Source organism: Octodon degus, unplaced genomic scaffold (genome assembly GCF_000260255.1).
Source record: "Octodon degus isolate 3935 unplaced genomic scaffold, OctDeg1.0 scaffold00006, whole genome shotgun sequence".
Classification (NCBI taxonomy): Eukaryota; Metazoa; Chordata; class Mammalia; order Rodentia; family Octodontidae; genus Octodon; species Octodon degus.
In genome coordinates this window covers 29,701,599-29,717,913 of record NW_004524582.1, presented here as the reverse complement: position 1 = coordinate 29,717,913, position 16,315 = coordinate 29,701,599, and the positions used below count along the sequence as shown (strand labels likewise).

Here is a 16,315-nt window from a genome sequence, read left to right as displayed (position 1 = left end):
ATGCCACACACCCTTCTCCAGACTGCTTCTGCTCACTGACATCTAGGGCCTCTGGAGCTCAGGGACACAGAGAGCCCCACTTCCCACTCCGGACCCCAGGAAAGGGAGAGAAGGCCACACTCCGCACCTACCATGTGCTGCTCCTGCCGCAGCACTGTATCCAAGCGATGCAGGTCTTTGAGATGGAGGTAATAGACACACAGGTTGATGTCCGCACTGAAGGGGTCAGAGAAGCAGAAGAGACGGCACAATGGTTTAAATCTAGAGCATCTCCCCAAAGGCCCGGAGGCAAGGGCTTTGGAGAGCGACTAGATGTGTCAGTGGGTCCCGCTACTGCTGAGCTCATGGCTGAATGTGCCATTAGGCTGTGGTGGGCCTGGCTGGAGAAGTGGCCCTGGGACTGTAACCCACAGGGTGCGCTCTTGTCCTGCTCCCCCCGCCCCCCATGCTTCCTGGCTTCCCTGGTGCAAGTGGCTTTCTTTTCCAGATTCTTCCCACCACAATGTTCTGCCATAGACTGAACCCCCTGAAGCCATGAGCCAAGTAAACTTCTTTACATGGTGGACGCCGGCTGCTTTGTCCCAGCACTGGGAAAGTGAACAGTACGGCCGTGACAGCAAGGGGAAGCCTGGTAACTGCAGTGATGGTGATGGCTGTGGTCAGGGTGATGGCAGTGAGCAGGGAGGAGATGGTGTTACTGTGAGTGGTGGCTGGGAGGATAAAGATGACACTACAGACAGACCTGATGACGGAAAGGTGCACTACTGTCCCTGCTCCTCCTTTCTCTCCTGCATGCTGCCCACCATGACGCGAGAAGCTTTCCCCCACCAGACCCTGCCATCACGCTTTCCTGACTTGGAGACGGCCACGGGCTGAAGCCACTGGAAACCGAGTTGAAGAAGCCTCTCTTAAGTTACGGGTGCTGCGTTTTGTGTCCCCGTGCTGGGACAGGGCCTAGGTGGAAAGTCAGTGCCCTGGGTGTGTCCTGGCCCTTGCTCCACAGTGCTGCTGCTCCTCACAGCCCCCAAGGCCGGCAGAAGGGGGCCAGCTGCTGGACACACGCGAATAACCGGAGTGAACTGTGTCAGCTCCCCACGGCTGCCCGGGAACACTGTCGGCTCTGTCACCACGTGGCCTTTCCCCTCAGTGCCACTCACAGATGAGGAAACAGACTCAGAGTGGAGCACCTAGGATGGCCACGAACGGCCACTGTCTTGGTTACTTTCCTCTCGTTGCTGGGACAAAATACCCAACATCCAAAAATAAGGAAGGAAAGGCGTACTAGGCTTCAGCAAGTGCAGGTTCAGCTCACAGTCAGCTGGTTCCACGGCAGGGAGGGTGGTGTGGCGCAGGGCCAACTCTTCAAGCTGGCAGAAGACAGCAAAGTGGCAAGAGCCAAAACGGGGGCAGCAGACCTCTTTTTCTCCTGTATATGGTGGGCGGCAGGCTGCCGTCCTGAGGCAGGTGCTGCGCCCTCCATCTCTGTTCATCCTCTCGCACAGGAGGAGGACGTTTACAAAGGGGGGATCCTGCCCCCCTGCAAGTCTCTTAGTGAAGCTTCCTCTCAAGTTGACACAATGTATTGGCCCTTACAGCCACACAGTCACCTGTTGGACATTCTGTCTCTCACAGGCAGACACATCTAAATGACAGTGCACATACCCCAGGATGGCCAATGCTAAAGAGCAGCTGGTGCATCCCAGCACTGGCCTGTTCACCCACCCTGGAAGCTCCCATTCACTACAGCGTCCTTCTTCTGGCCACTTTCAGTGTTCACACAGAACTTAAAGCCCCGGACTAACCCTTCTGCAGCCTTGAGCCATCCGGGCCCCTGGAACTTCAGAGCAGAGTGGCTGAGGATCGCTGCCTGAGCCTGCTCCAGGCTGAAGCTTGATCGGGAGCACAGATGGAGGTGAGGCGGCTAGGTCAACAAAGCTCCATCCCTCTCTGCTGTGTGTCCTTGGGGAAGTCACTCAGCCTTTCTGTGTCTTGTTTCTGCCTTTATGAAGTTGGGGAGGGACTCTTGGCATCTACCTCACAGGGTTGTTGGGGGAAATCACTCAGTAAGTCTTATTTATGAACCACAGCTGCCCTGCTGGGCAACACGAGAGACAGTGAACAGCAGGGACTTGGGCCTTGTGTTCATGTGGCACAGCATGTGCCCTGTCCTCCCAGGTGTCTAGGCCAAACCTGTGATAAGCAAGGTCCTCTGCCTTTCCCAGCTTAATTCTGCTTCCTCCACATCAGTCAACGCTGCATGTGTGAGTGCCAAGGGCATCTGGGATCCCGGCTCGGACACGGACAGCTGTGTGCCCCTGGCAGAGTGACTTAACCTCTCTGGGCCCTGAGTCTGCCTTGCATGCTGAGCCCTGCCCCGCTCCTTCTCCGGCCTGCTCACCTTTCACAGGCCAGCACCTCGGGGAAGCTGCCTGATGGCAAGAAGGCGTGGCACAGCAGCCGGTCCTCGCTGGCAGCTGAGCGGGAGCTGCAGGAGGAGCTGCCGTCATCCTTCTCGGCTGGGCTCAGGCTGCCCAGGCTGCTGGAAGGCGAGGGTCCCCCTGGCTGGTGTGGCAGGGCCGCTGGCCTCAGGGTCTCATGCAGGGACGGGTTGGAGGAGCCGTCAGCCAAAGGCTGGTGGCAGAGTGGCTGTTAGTTCCGAGTGCACTGCAGTGTGTTCCACAGTTGCACAGCCTGCCCGCCCCAGACTGCTCGCTCCCCAGGGTTGCAGTCACAGCCAGGATCCAGGGACCTGAAGCCCAGCCCAGCGTCCCCCTGTAGCCAGCCCTCTGTACCCGGCTTCTACAACAAAACATCACCTGGCTCCATCCCAGCACCGTGCATTCAGCACCCATGCAGCCTCCCCCTGCTCTCTCCGCTCACCTCTGTCTCCAGACCCATGGACCTGGATGCCTATTCTGCTCTTCCTGCAGGGGCCCAGAGTCACCTTCAGACCCAGGCCCTGAGGTGGCTTCTCTGCCCTCCCACAGTCCCCGCTGTCACGGCTGCATCTCTGGCTGCCCAAACTGAGGCAGCCGTGCTGGCTCTGGCCCTGGCCCTTCTGCTGTGCTTCCTTATGGGTCTCTCCAGACTCTGGTCCCCCTGCCTTGAACGGGCTTGCTCCTTGTTTGCTGGGCAGAACCATCCCTCCCTCCCCACACCAACTTGGGTTCGAAGCCAGGTCCCAAAGGTTGCTGGGCATGACTGTGTGGGCTGTTTGATCACATGTTGGATTTGCTGGGCCCTGAGGTACCCCAAGGGGGGGGTCAATGCTCCCCCAGTTCAGGAAGCCCAGCACCCTGGCCGGCTGCTTATAGGGCTCAGCAATGGTAGCTGCTGATGTAGAAATCCGCTTCACCCATCTACCCACTCACCCACACACAGCTAAGTGAAGGGCATAGATCCCAGCATGTGTTTCGAGAATAGTTAAGGGAAGTATAGCCACTTAAAGGTTCTATGGAAACATGGCTTGCCACAAAATCCTTAACTAGGACTGAAAATTGCACTTTTACTGCCTTCACCCTGACTTCAAAATCTAGGAGATTCCTAAATTAACTGCATGTCTAAGAAGGAACTCAGAACTCTCACCCGGAACTTCTGATTGATGGGGTAAATGACCTTGGCCTTCAGAGCAAATGCAGTGATGTTGCTGTTGAAAGATGGCTCACATTCCTGGGGAGGAGACAGAATAAATGACATGGGAGGTTTTCAGTAAAATGAAGGACAAAGTGCCAAGAGTTTCCAAAATGCCACGTGCTAATTCTAATAGTAGTTTCAAGAAGTGACATGATAGGCCTCTTTAGATCCATGTAGGTATACATGTCCTGTGAGGATGGACGGATAGGTGGGTGGGTAGAGATGCAAAGGTAGATGGACAACTTGGTGAATGGGCCTGTGGATGGATGGGTGAATGGGTGGATAGGTGGATAGGTGGATGATGGATAGATGGGTGGGTGGGTGGATGGATGGATGGATGAATAGATGGGTGGGTGGATAGATGGTTGGGTGGGTAGGTGGATGGGTGTATGGATGGATGGATGGGTGGATGGATGGATGGGTGGATGGATGGATGGATGAATAGATGGGTGGGTGGATGGATGGATGGATGGATGGATGGATGAATAGATGGGTGGGTGGATGGATGGGTGGGTGGGTGTGTGGATGGGTGGATGGATGAATGGGTGGATGGATGGGTGGATGGATAGGTGAGTGGATGGGTGGGTGGATGGGTAGATGGATGGGTGGGTGGATGGATGGATGGATGGGTGGATAGATGGATAGATGGGTAGATGGAAGGATGGATGGGTGGCTGGATGGATGGATGGGAGGGTAGATGGGTGGATAGATGGATGGGTGAGTGGATGGATGGGTGGATGGATGAGTGGGTGGATGGGTGGATTGGTGGGTAGATTGATATATGATAGAAAGATGAATAGTGGAAAGAAGGATGGATAGATGAATGACAAATGTATGCACAGGTAAATAGAAAGATGAACAAAATATGGAAGGAAGGAGGGAGGGAAGGTTGGGTAGATGAGTGGGTGGAGGCTTGGATGACGGGTTTGTGAGTGGATATATTGACAAATTCTTGGACAAATAGATGGCATCATTCAATTCTGATTCTTCAGCTTTGGAAATAACAAGGATTTTTTTTTTTTAACAAAATAAGGATTTTACGTGTCTGTTAATAAATTCAAGTCTTTTAAAGACTGTGAGGGCCAGCAAGATAGCTCAGTGGTCTAAAGTTCCTGATTAGGCAAGCTTAGGCAAGCATGCGGGGACTGAGGTTCAATCCCCAGCATCAGATGCCGCTCCAGCCCTTTCCCCAGGGTGGGATGAGTTGGCTACGTGAAAAAATAAATAAATAAAAAGTAAAATAAAGAACTGCGAATGATTTTTAAATGGGAAAAGCAAACCCATGAAATGATTTTAAGGTAGGAACAATTAATAACTAACTACAGCCAGCAACAATTGATGGTGTATTTCAAAACAACTGGTAGAATCTGAAGTTTCCGAGCACCACGAAATGATAAATGTTGAGGAGATGGAAAGGTTAGTCATTCTTTTCTGATCATGACAGGTAGCGAATTATCCTATGAAGCCCTGTAAATATGTATAATGATTGTCAATTAAACATTTTTAATTAAAAAATTTTAACATTGTTAGGGCACAAGCACATGGGGCAACATGCGCGCAAGATTCTGGATTATGCCCTTAAACAATAAAGGAGTGCGTGGGCCAGTCTGTGAACTCCATGCAGCCTCTGTCTTCCCAGGCAGTAAAGAGGGCTAGAGGATCTGTCCCCAAGGACCACAGGGACAGGGCGCCCAGCTGAAGGTTCTGAACAGAGGGGCAGAGCCCGAGGCAGCTGGTGTAGCTGTGCTCGCGGGCTCGTCTGTGCCTGCCGAGAAGCCTCCCCTGACTACAGCAGGATGGACCTCCTGCTGCCCTGGCCTCTGCCCCAGTCTCTGCACCTCTCCCTTACAGGCCTCCCTGTGTCCCCAAATCCCTGCTAGGGAACCAGCAAGGCGGGCAGGTAGGGTGTGTGTATGTGTATGTGTGTGTGTGTGTGTGTGTGTGTGTGTGGCAGGAGGCTGGCAGCAGAGAGCCACACTCCAAGCAATCGCCTCAGGCCTAGCAGGAAACACCCAGGTGGTTTCTAGCCTTGCCCCAAGGAGGAGCTGCTCAGAACGGGACCAATCTCCAGCCGCCACGTCCTCTCTGGTCCAGATACCAATGTCGGGGACTCAGGGCTTCCTTTATCTGCGGGTCCTGCTGGGGGACTAGGAGAGGAGCCATGAGCCACAGTGTAGTCTACTACAAAAGGTGATCAAACCTTCAGCGAATGTTTAAATAAAATGTTTGCAGCATCACAATAAAAGATGTCCTGCCGTGAATCCTGCTTAACGTCCTCCCTGTCACTTCCGGCACACTTGTCCCACGGTTCTTCCCACTTTCAGAAGCAGCTCTGGAAATCCTCTTTCCTGAGTGTTTCACGAGGTGGGATTTAAAAAAATGCGGTGCCCGCTGTGGCTTCTCCTCGGTGCCATCCATGAAAGGCAGGCTTACAGCGCCTTACAGCGCTGCGTCCGCGTCCACCTTAGTCACTGGATCTGGTGCCAAGCGACTTCCTGCTGTTCCCCAAGGTCAAAATGCGTGTCAAACAGAAATGTTTTGAATTGATTCAGGACACTGAGGCAGCCAGGAAAGCACAGCAAAGACACACGCAAAAGAGGGATTCAGAGCTGCTGCAGAAAGCGGCCAGGACAGGAGAGGAGGGGCTCCAGGCCGGGCGCGATTTGTGGGGATTCATGACCCTGTGCCTCTCACTGTGATAACCTTTCCTCTCCTCCCACAGTGTGCGATGCACTTTACTTTTTTTTTTTTTTTGGCGGAACCAGGGATTGAACTCAGACACTTGGGCTTGCCAGGCAAGCACTTATTCTACTGAGCCATCTCCCTGGCCTGCACGATGCACTTTAAAACTTCCACAGAAGTAGAAAGAAAGAGGAGGAAGGGCGTGAAAGGAGGAAAACCTGGCTGTGCCTTCCTAGGGAGCATCTTCCCAAAGGGTCCGGGGAGGTGGCTCAGTAGAATAAGCACTTGCCTGGCAAGCGCAGGGTCCTGAGTTCAATCCCCGCTTCTGATAGAAAAGAAAAAGGGGTGGGGGGAGACGTTGCACGCAGTGTGAAAAGCATGAAGGAAGGAGCGCGTGGAGCCGGCCAGCTGGGCCCCCTGGAGCAGCCCCGCCCAAGCCCAGGTTGGGACTGACACAGCCCTGACTGCGGCTCTGCCCTGGGGATGTCTCACTCCCCATGCCTCCCTCCTGCAGTGTCCCAGGAGTGTCACGGCCTTGGCAGGGGAGGAAGTGGCCAGCAGCCCTTGACCCACGAGATGGAGGACTGCGCAGGTTCCGCTACCCCAGCGGGGCGGAAGGACTTTAGCTTTCAAAGCTGTCCTTATGAAGTTCAGCACCCTCCAACTTGCGAGCCTCCCTGCTGAGGAGAGAGAATTACGTAGGAAGTCGGCTGAGGCACAAATGCGCAATTCACAGGAAGCAATGTGATTGCTCAGAAAATCCGTTCGAGCATAATTGTCGGGGAAAGCTCTTCTGCTCACCCACATAAAGGTGCTGTTTGCAGTGAACACACAAACGCTCCTCCCCGCAGGGCTCAGGCCCCTCTCGCTCCCTCCACACAGAGGCTGGGAGGGTGCCCACGTAGTTCCCTGGGCATTTTTGGCTCATAGGAGGTACTTATTAAACAGAGGTCATGCGTGAAGTGGCAGGGACCAGGCTGGCCTGGTTGGCTGTGCCTTGGCACACAAGCGGGTTCCTTCGGAACTGCGCTGCCACACTGGAGTCTGCAGGAGGAGTCTCTCGGCCAGCCAGCCGGCTACAGGCAGAGCGCTAGCTCAGCTTTGGACAATTATTAGCTCGGTAATGGGCGCTGCTAGGCGTAGCTGAATAGCTAGCAAGTGAAACATTAATCACCAGGCAGGGAAAACAGGAGCCAACCCTTCGGGGGGAGAAAGATGCGGGCCCTGCAAACGCGGCTGTGGGGGGCACATATTAGAGACCCCAGCCCTGCAGCATGGGGATGCCGCAGAAGGAACCACTGCGACTCTACTGGGAGAGCAAGACGTGGGAGGCCCAGGCAGCAAGTGTCTTACCCAGCACCAGGTTAAATACCCAGCAAAGCTCGGACGGGGTTCAGTGCTGGGTCCCAGAGCCAGGGCTGTTTATGTGACGCTTCCTTAGTATGAGCGCAGTTGTTTCTCAGTTTTCTTTTTAACAGTTTTATCAAGATAGCATTTGTAAATCTGCATTATGCAACTGACTTGTGTGCAGTGTATGCTTTGGTAGTTTTCAGTATCTGCTCCAGAGAGGTGTGACTGTCCCCATGGCAGCCTTTACAAATGCTCATTGCATCAAAGAGAAACCCTGGTAGCAGTTCCCCACCCTCCTTCCCTTGCCCCAGGGCCAGGCAACCACTATCTACCTTCCCCACAGGTCTGGGCATTTCCTAAGAGTGGAATCCTGCCAATGGCGGTCTCCTGTGACTTTCACTTAATTATTCCCATAGCATAATTATTCCCAGCTTCTTCCACAATATACAGTAGCATCTATCAGCACTGTATTCCTTTAACTGGCAAGTAATATTCCTTTGTGAATGCACTGTGACCAAGTTGCACTTACACTACTGTCAGTCAATGGCCACCTGGGTTCTTTCCCTAGTTTGGCTGCTGTGGGGGGCAGTACTGGTACAACATATGGGTCCACACTGTGTGGACACTGTCTCCTTTCTGTGGCAAGGCTTTAATTGTATGATGGAAGGTTGGAGGGGGGGAGAGAGACAGACAGACAGATAGACAGAGAGACAGACAGAGACAGAAAGAGATAGAAACAGAGAGACATGCAAATAGACAGACAGACAGACACCATGCCAGGGACTCACACACTATCACAAGGAAAACTTCCAAGCCTTCAGACCCTAGAGATACAAGTGGAGTCAGTGATTGAGGGCTGTGTAGACACACATACACACACATACACACACACACACACACACGCATGCATGCACACAGGGATAGACACAAGGACAGAGACAGGAAGCAGGAGCTAGGGGTCCACAGCATCCAGGAGCAGTGGCAGGCCTGCTCCAGGAACAGAGAGCTCATTCTCCATCTCTGTGACCTCCGGTTCAGCTGGTGGCTGCCCTTGCTTCCATAGGGCCCTGTCAATGTCACGAGGACAGCCCTGGCAAGCACAGGTGGGGTGACTGAGACATCCAGCAGCTCATGCCCTGATCTCTGAGCTCCAGAGATGTTTCTTGTGCAGCATCCGCCCCTCACCTCAGAGGTCACCTGGGACTGTGGAATGAGATTACCCCGACACAAAGCAGCAGAGGCAGATGTCATGGGGACAGCAGCACTTGCCAGGCCGAGGCCGAGTAGAGTGAGGAAGAAGTCTCAAAGCCAGGGCCGCCTCTGCAGTGTCCATACAAGGAACTGACCAGTAGTGGGAGTAGGGAGCTTTTGGGTTGACAAAAGCTTTCTCCATGGGAAGTGGGGTGGGGGTAATTGGTTTCCAGGGTGTAGACATTTCTTAAAACTCATCAGACTTTGAACTTAAAATCTGTGTTTTTTATTGTGTGTAAATAATCCCTCCAAGAGGAAGCGTGATGGGATAGTACACATGTCAGAGATGGCAGGACACCAGGCAGGCTGCTCGACACCCAGGGTGCACGGGGCCAAACAGACAAGACACAAAGCTCACCTCCGCAGCCTCCTCCTCCTGGGAGATCTGTGTTTCTCTCTTCCTCCGCCTTGGGATCGGGGAGCTAGCTTCTGAGGGGCTCTGTGCATTAGGCTCCAAATTCTTGAGCAGAAGTTGAGCGTCATCTTTCTAAACCCCAGGAAGGGTGGATAGAAATATAATACTAAAGTTAGCTAGCCCCAGTGGTCTTGCCCAGGGTTTTCGCCAACCCAACCCCCACTCAGTGGTTATTTCTGCACACCTCTGTGTACCCCAAAGTGTGATCGAGCCTTTAAGATTGCCTAAATCTCCTTCCCGAGAGCCCCCAGAATACTCATCTCAAGGTGCCCACAGTAAGGAGCCCAGAGCCCCCTGAGATGCCTCCTGTGAAGGAAGCCCTCAGACTCAGAGGCCAGACAGAACCAAGCAGCTTTCATTTCTCTTCTGTTTGGCTGTGGCCTCCGAGCTGACCCTGAGCTCCTTGAAGGTGTCTGCTTTGCACTGAAAATGACACAGAAATATTAATTGTCCTGCTGTTTTCAACATGCCACTGCATGAGTTTTAAGAAATGATCTGTAGTTACTTTAAAACTAAACATATAGTAGTAGTACTATATAGAAGCAATAGTAGTTTCTATTGTGAGCCATAATCATGTGCACTCTGCATTTGCAAACTCATTCAGTGGCTGAAATGCATTAGTAACCAAAGGACTGGAGGCCTGAGGGGCTGGCACAGCCAGAAACAGACACATGCAGGGTGTGGAGCCTCCAGTTGTTCACGCACTTGCTCAGTGAAGGACAAATGAGGCCTGGTCCTCTCCTTTTGATTCCTTCTCATTCTGTAGACAAATATCCTTCCTGCAGCCTAATTAATGTGCCAGGTTTCCACAGTTTTGTGTGCTTTCTAGGTGCTTGTGCTTTTGAGGTGTTCCCAGTTGGTGTTAAAGTGTGGCCTAGCTCTCTTGGGTGCCGGAGGGTCGTGATGAGCTCAATGGTGATGAGGAGCTCAGTGGCCACGACGAGCTCAACAGCAATGATGAGCCTGTGCAGGCCAACCTTAGCGCTGCTGTCTCAAGCACACGGCGGCCACCAGCAACATGTGTGTAATGAGGGTATTTAAACAGAAATGCCCATAACACAATATCCCAAAGGTGGATTAATAAGAGTGCTGTGAGTCTCCAAGTACTCCTGGTTAGGTTCTTGGAGACTCCAGAGTCTCCAAGAACCTAACCAGGTATTTTCCCTAGAGATAAACGTTCTAGAATTCTCCAATTCAGTGATCTCCATAACTCTGAAGGACATAACTATCATAAATAGTAAGAATGGGCTCTATTTAGGGTTCTGCTATGGCAGAGACAATTGTATGCCCTCTTTGGTCACCAGTTACTCAAAGATATAATTTTTGAACGAAGCAATATCATCAGTTTGTTATTGGGTTATTCAGCAGCTATCACGAGCATCTAGTAAACACCAAGCCCTGCTCCAGGTCCTGTGAATGGTCATGAACACACAAAGCCCTGCCTCCCAGAAGCTGGCGTTCCAGGAGGAGAAGAAAGATGTAGATATATAGTCACCAGCATGGTGAGGATGTTCAGCGCTACTACGCGACGGAGGGTGGGAGAGTGGAGACTGGCTGGAGGGGAGCCTCGCAGGCCAGGTGGTGCTTTCACAATTAAAAGAAGTAGGGAGTGCGTCTCTGAGGTACCTAGAGAAGAACATACAAGGACGAGGGGCAGCAGGTGCCGGGCACCACGCAGGCACAGGCCCGGCCCACCTGGGGAAGTCTGTGTATCTGGAGCACTCTGGGGTGGGTCTTGATGTAGAGCTACGGCCAGAGGCTGTGGGTTTGTTTAGCAACTGTAGCTGGCCAGTACAAGAGTTCTGCAAGGAAAGACCTGATCAGATCATTCCAGAATAAAGACCCCAGAAGAAAACTCCTCTGACCCCGCAGGAGACCCAGATTTTTGAGATGCTCTTAAAATTGACCAGGTGGCCAAGCGTCTCCAGCAGCTCTTATCTGAACAGCAAAATCCAAAATAAAGGGACAAAACAAGCATGAGTCAGATAGTACGTAGGAAAAAGAAAAAAAAAAAAAAAAACCCAACAACAATAATGACCTCAGAGGGATTGGAGGACACGTTCTATAAAATAAGAACAGCATAGTGTAAACAGAGGACTTTGAAGACAAATGAAGAGCTCAAATATTAAAATTATGTAATGGACACAGAAACTGTTACTCATAAGCAATATAAGACTACTCTGCTATAAAGAAGGGTAAACGTGAGCCCCGGGTAGGAAGACGGCTGCACCTTGAGAACACAGTGTTGAGTAAAGTAATGCAGATGTAGAGCTTAAGTAGTGCCTGGATCCTTTCATGTGAGAAACCCAAAAAGTAAAGAAAGAACAAAATAAAGATAGGTGAGAGGACACAGGAAGGCAGGTGATTTGCATGGGCAGGGGACCAAGAGACCGAAGGAAGGGGGAAGCAAGCGCAGAAAAGGAATTGAGGTGTGTCCTGCCTATGCACAACGCCCGTGACGAACGTGCTTTCCTGTCCTGCAAACATTTGCTAATAAAAGTAAAAAATAAAATTATGAAAAGCTCAACTACAAGGATGAAGAAATCCCCCAGAAAGTAATACTTTGAAAAAAGATAAACAGACGAAATATTGGAAAGAATAATATCATTACATCCCTAATTCAACGTAAGTACAATAGGGGTTTTGGGGAGAAGAGAACATGTAAGAGGAAACAAATCTTCAAAGAGCCAAAAAACAATAAAAACAAAACAAAACAAACCAGCTTCTGTTACACAAGATCGTGTTGAATGCCCAACTCAGGAGGTGACAGCAGACTCCACAAAACCCCACCCCGACGCAGCTTCTACACGGGGGCAAAGAATGGACTGCAGATGAGCCAAAGAAAGAAGTTTCACGCAGAGCATCAAGAATCAGAACACAGTTACATTTCTCAACACTAGCCACGGAAGTTAGAAGAAAACACCTTCAAACTGTAGGTGGAAGGCGGGATTCCTTGCCTAGTGTAAAAAGTGTAAAGATGGAAGACTAAAGCTACCGCGGGGTGTGCTCCAACCATATGAGAACAGTAGCGGAGGAGACAAATGCGAGGGGTCCCTGAAACAGGGGCCAGCCAGGAGAAGAGGGAGGGAGCCCCAGCCTGCTGGCCAGGAGGCCCCAGTGATGACAGTGACGCCCAGAGCAGTTTGCTCCTCAAAATCTAAGAAGGGCTTTGCGGGCGGGCTTGCGCTTCACGCTGGCTGTGCATCAGGGTGGGCACCGTGGCTTCGTGTTCCCATGTTGCTGACCTGGCTCTCTGTTTAGCCCTGGTTTGCTGTTGAGTTTTCTGAACAGCCCACTTCAATTGGGGCATGAGAGGATGTTTCTGGGAGAAACACACATATTAAAAAATAATTATATTTTATTAAGATAAAGCTGATCGAATACTGTATGAGTTCAAATGTCTTGAAAAGCAATGTGACAAGCCAAGGAGAGTTCAGTGCTAAAAGAAGGACAACCACATAGGATCCAAGCAAATAAAAATCTGGTAATTATTAATTTCAGGGAAAAGAAATGCTGTACAGGAAAGGAAGGCAACCATAGTGGCCTCTGACTCTCGGCTTACAGAAAGCAATATCTACAGAATCATGATAAAGGAGACACTGAACGCGGTGTAACCCAAATGTCCCTCTTCACACACAGTGGTCCCTGGCGGCGTGGATATACTTCTGAACAGGGGAAGAGGCTGGGTCCTCCTGCCTTCCTGCAGGGAAGTCAGTGGCTAGCTCCAAAAGCTGAACCATGCAAACAGCAGCAATGCAATTGAGTTAGTTAGAGATGAGGAGCAATTTAACAGAAGAGCCAGCTGAAAGAGCTGTGGACACGGCTGGAGAGAAGTGGGCCGAGTGGCGGGGGGTCGCTGCTTGCAAACTGATGCTTTATATGCATGGGTAATTTTGATGTATACTAAGAAGTTGTAATGATAACATAAATAAAATGAAAGAATAAAAAGAAAGCAGTACAAGATAAAATTATGAGCTGTGGGCCTTGGATCAGAAAAGAATAGGATTGCCCAGGAGGCAGGAGGAAGCGTTCTGTTCTAGAAGGCATGGCCAGCGAAGCTTCACAGGTAGCCTTCTTTCTGAGTCCTGAGACTGAACTGGAAGTACCGAGGGGGCGCCCAGGGAACAGCGATTCTGGTGGGGTGAGCACCCGGAGCACGCCTGTGTGCGAGGCTGGGCACTGGGGAAGGGTAGGCAGGTCACCGGGTGCTCCATGCCATCATCCCTGCAGGCGGCTAGGCATACCTAGAGCTTTTCATCAGGAGAGGCATATTGTCAGATATGCATTCTAGACACAGATGGGAGAGTGGAAACAGGAGGAGCGGGGCTTCCACTAGAAAGGAGGTGGTTTCAAAGGTCACATCCAAACCATAAAAAAACCGGTCACCCTATCACTGAACCAGAGCCCCTCCACAGCTACTGCCGGGTCTGAGTCACTGTCACCCTCAAGTGACCTGCAGACAGTGTGGTTACTCATGAGCCCCCGCTGCCTTCTGGGTACAAATTGCCACCCAAGTAGGTAGCAGATGGTGGCAGCTCTGGCTTAAGGCTCCTTCCAGCCCTGATTTTGGTTCATCACAGGAGCCTGGAGAAATTGTGACCTTGTAGACCTCCACCACAAGGCTGTAAAGTGAGGCGACGTAGCTCCTGCCTTAGAGGCTTGGCATGAGGATCACAGAAGCCCCACCCTGGCACTACTCTAGTTTCAGTCCTTGGCAGCTCTTGGCAGCACACTTCCCAGGGAAAGAGACCTCCTTTGCAGGAGGGCTGGGAATCAGGGGTTGGCAAGACCATGTCGCCTGCTCTCCAATCCTGCGGTCCCGGCTGCAAGGCTCTAAAAGAGTCATCCAGCCCCAAGCACCCCTGAGCACTGCATGCCAGGCATTTCGGTGAGAGTCGCCTCACAGGAAAGCTAATGCAGGAAGCATCTGTGAATCTCCAGACAGCCACCCTGGGCCCTCATCCACACAGAATATAGTAGCTCTGCGATTGGACACATCTGTCATTTTGGTTAGTTGTTATGTAACCTCTCTGTGTCTGGGTGTCCTTGTCTGCAAACTGGGGTCATCAGTGAATCCCACTCAAGGCTGTTGGTGGCTGGTGGGATGATTCAGGCAGAGCTGCTAGCTCAGACCTTGGCTCAGTAAGGACTCAGAAATGCTGGCATTACTGTTTCTCTCTCATAGGATTGAGTCACCATGCGACGTCATGGTCTGTGTTCACTTGGGTATGACTGCTTCTCCAGGCCCAGGGCTTCAAACTGGCAAGGACAGGGTCACTCCTGCACACCCAGGGGCATCCAAGGCCCTGCTGGCAGACCCTCAGCTCCCTGTTGGCTGCAGGGATGAGCAATAGAAGAACCCAGCTAGCGACTGGGGGACTCACTCGGATGGGGGTGGGGTGCCGAACAAGGGACACAGAAGTGGGTTAGTGGGGGAGCACCAGAGCCCTCCTCTGTCTTCCACCCCTAGCTGGGGCGACTGCCAGCGACATGTCCATACTCTTTGGCCTAGGATGAGGAAACTGAGACCCAGACGGGCTTAGGGGCTTAAGATCAAACCGAGGAGTAGGGTGCAGCTGTCTCTTGTCAAGGGACCTCAGGCAAAACCGTTCAGCCACTCAGTCGTTCTCCTCTGACATCCCTGTCCAGGTTCCCCCCAGAACTAAAGGGGAGCCCGAGGCCAAAGCGCTCCTGAGAAAGGCACCCATAGATCATTCTCTAGGGGTGCTCTGACTCCCACGCACACACCCACCTGGTGCTGGAGGCATAGGCGGCCCGCGCGGCGGCCCAGCCAGAGGCCGAGGCCCAAGCCCAGCGCGGCGCCCAGCAGCACGGCCGGGACCAGCAGCGTGGGCACTGGGCGCAGCGCCTCCCGGCCGAGCAGGAGCCGCGCGTCGCTCTCGCAGGCCGCGCCGCGGGCCATCGGGGACGCTCAGGCTGGGGACCGGCCACATCCCTCACGCCGCTCCGCGCTGCTACGACCTGGCTCTGTCCCCGCCAGCTTGGGGGACAAGGGCCGCAGAGCTCGGGCGGCCGGGGCCCAGGGCACTGCTGACTTTCCGGAGGGCTCAGGCCTTTCCCTTGTCCTCTGCACTTTCCTGGATCCGCCAGAAAGCGAGGGAGGAGCCTGCACCGACCGCCCAAAACTTTGAGCCGCCCCCGCCCCAGCCCTGTCTTGCACTGAGCATGCCCGGCGGCGGGAGGCCACCTCCCAGCCCTCAGGACCACACTTCTGCAGGGAACCCCAACCCCCGAGAAGCTCTGCCCCTTCGAGTTTATAGAGCGCTTAGGAGGTGCTTAGCAGCTAGCCGGCTGCCCTACTTGATTAATTTCCCTTTCAGCCCTTGGAGATGGGTGCTGAGCAGCCGTGCTTGCCAGGAGGAGGGAGCTCAGGCTCAGAGCCCTAATGCAGGGGGACCAGGGCCTCTGCTCTCAAGGACCGGGTGTGCCTTCCTCGGGGCGCAGCCTGAAATTGCCTCTGAACGTGGCCCGAGGACTCCTGTTTCCTCCCAGGAGGGTCAGTGCTTTGCCTGGCAGAGCCCAGAGATGGCGCGGTCACCCCATCACAGGACATTGGTGGAGAATCTGCTGTGTGCTCCTAGCCTGGCCAGGCCGGCATCAGAGGAAGCACGGAGGTTCTCAGGCCTTGCAGGAAAAAGGTGATTAGAAGACCGAGTCCAGGTCTGTAAGCAAGCACTTGCTTAGTGGGTGCTAGTCATTGTCCAGGAGCTGGTGGCCCAGCGGTGGGCACACACACACACACTCACACACTCTCTCACACACACGCCCTTACTTCCTGCAGGGTGGAAGTCCCTGGGGGCAAGGCTGCACCCAAGAGGACTCCTGTGCTGGGTGGCCGAGCTCTCAACGGGCGCCTCCTGGACGACCTCATGCCTGCCTCCTCCTCTCCTCAGCTACTTTCTAGGTAGAAGGGATGAGATCTATTTCCTCCTTCTTTGTCCTTCACACAGATGAAGAGGTCGA

The 16,315-nt window shown here is 52.8% G+C and overlaps 1 protein-coding gene across 2 annotated transcripts in view; it reads right to left on the bottom strand.

Moving 5' to 3' along the window:
• Evc (EvC ciliary complex subunit 1) overlaps nucleotides 1–15,430 on the bottom strand; it is a 51,563-nt gene extending 36,133 nt beyond the window's left edge. For both annotated transcript variants that reach the window (XM_012516704.2, XM_023699730.1), the window contains exons 1-5: nucleotides 15,084–15,430; nucleotides 9,275–9,403; nucleotides 3,586–3,669; nucleotides 2,399–2,631; nucleotides 132–216 (exon numbers count right to left, since the gene is read on the bottom strand). In XM_012516704.2, the coding sequence (XP_012372158.1) occupies nucleotides 132–216; nucleotides 2,399–2,631; nucleotides 3,586–3,669; nucleotides 9,275–9,403; nucleotides 15,084–15,254 (702 nt within the window). In that variant the 5' untranslated portion in view covers nucleotides 15,255–15,430. The remainder of the gene's footprint in view (nucleotides 1–131; nucleotides 217–2,398; nucleotides 2,632–3,585; nucleotides 3,670–9,274; nucleotides 9,404–15,083) is intronic.
• Nucleotides 15,431–16,315: the final 885 nt, after the last annotated feature.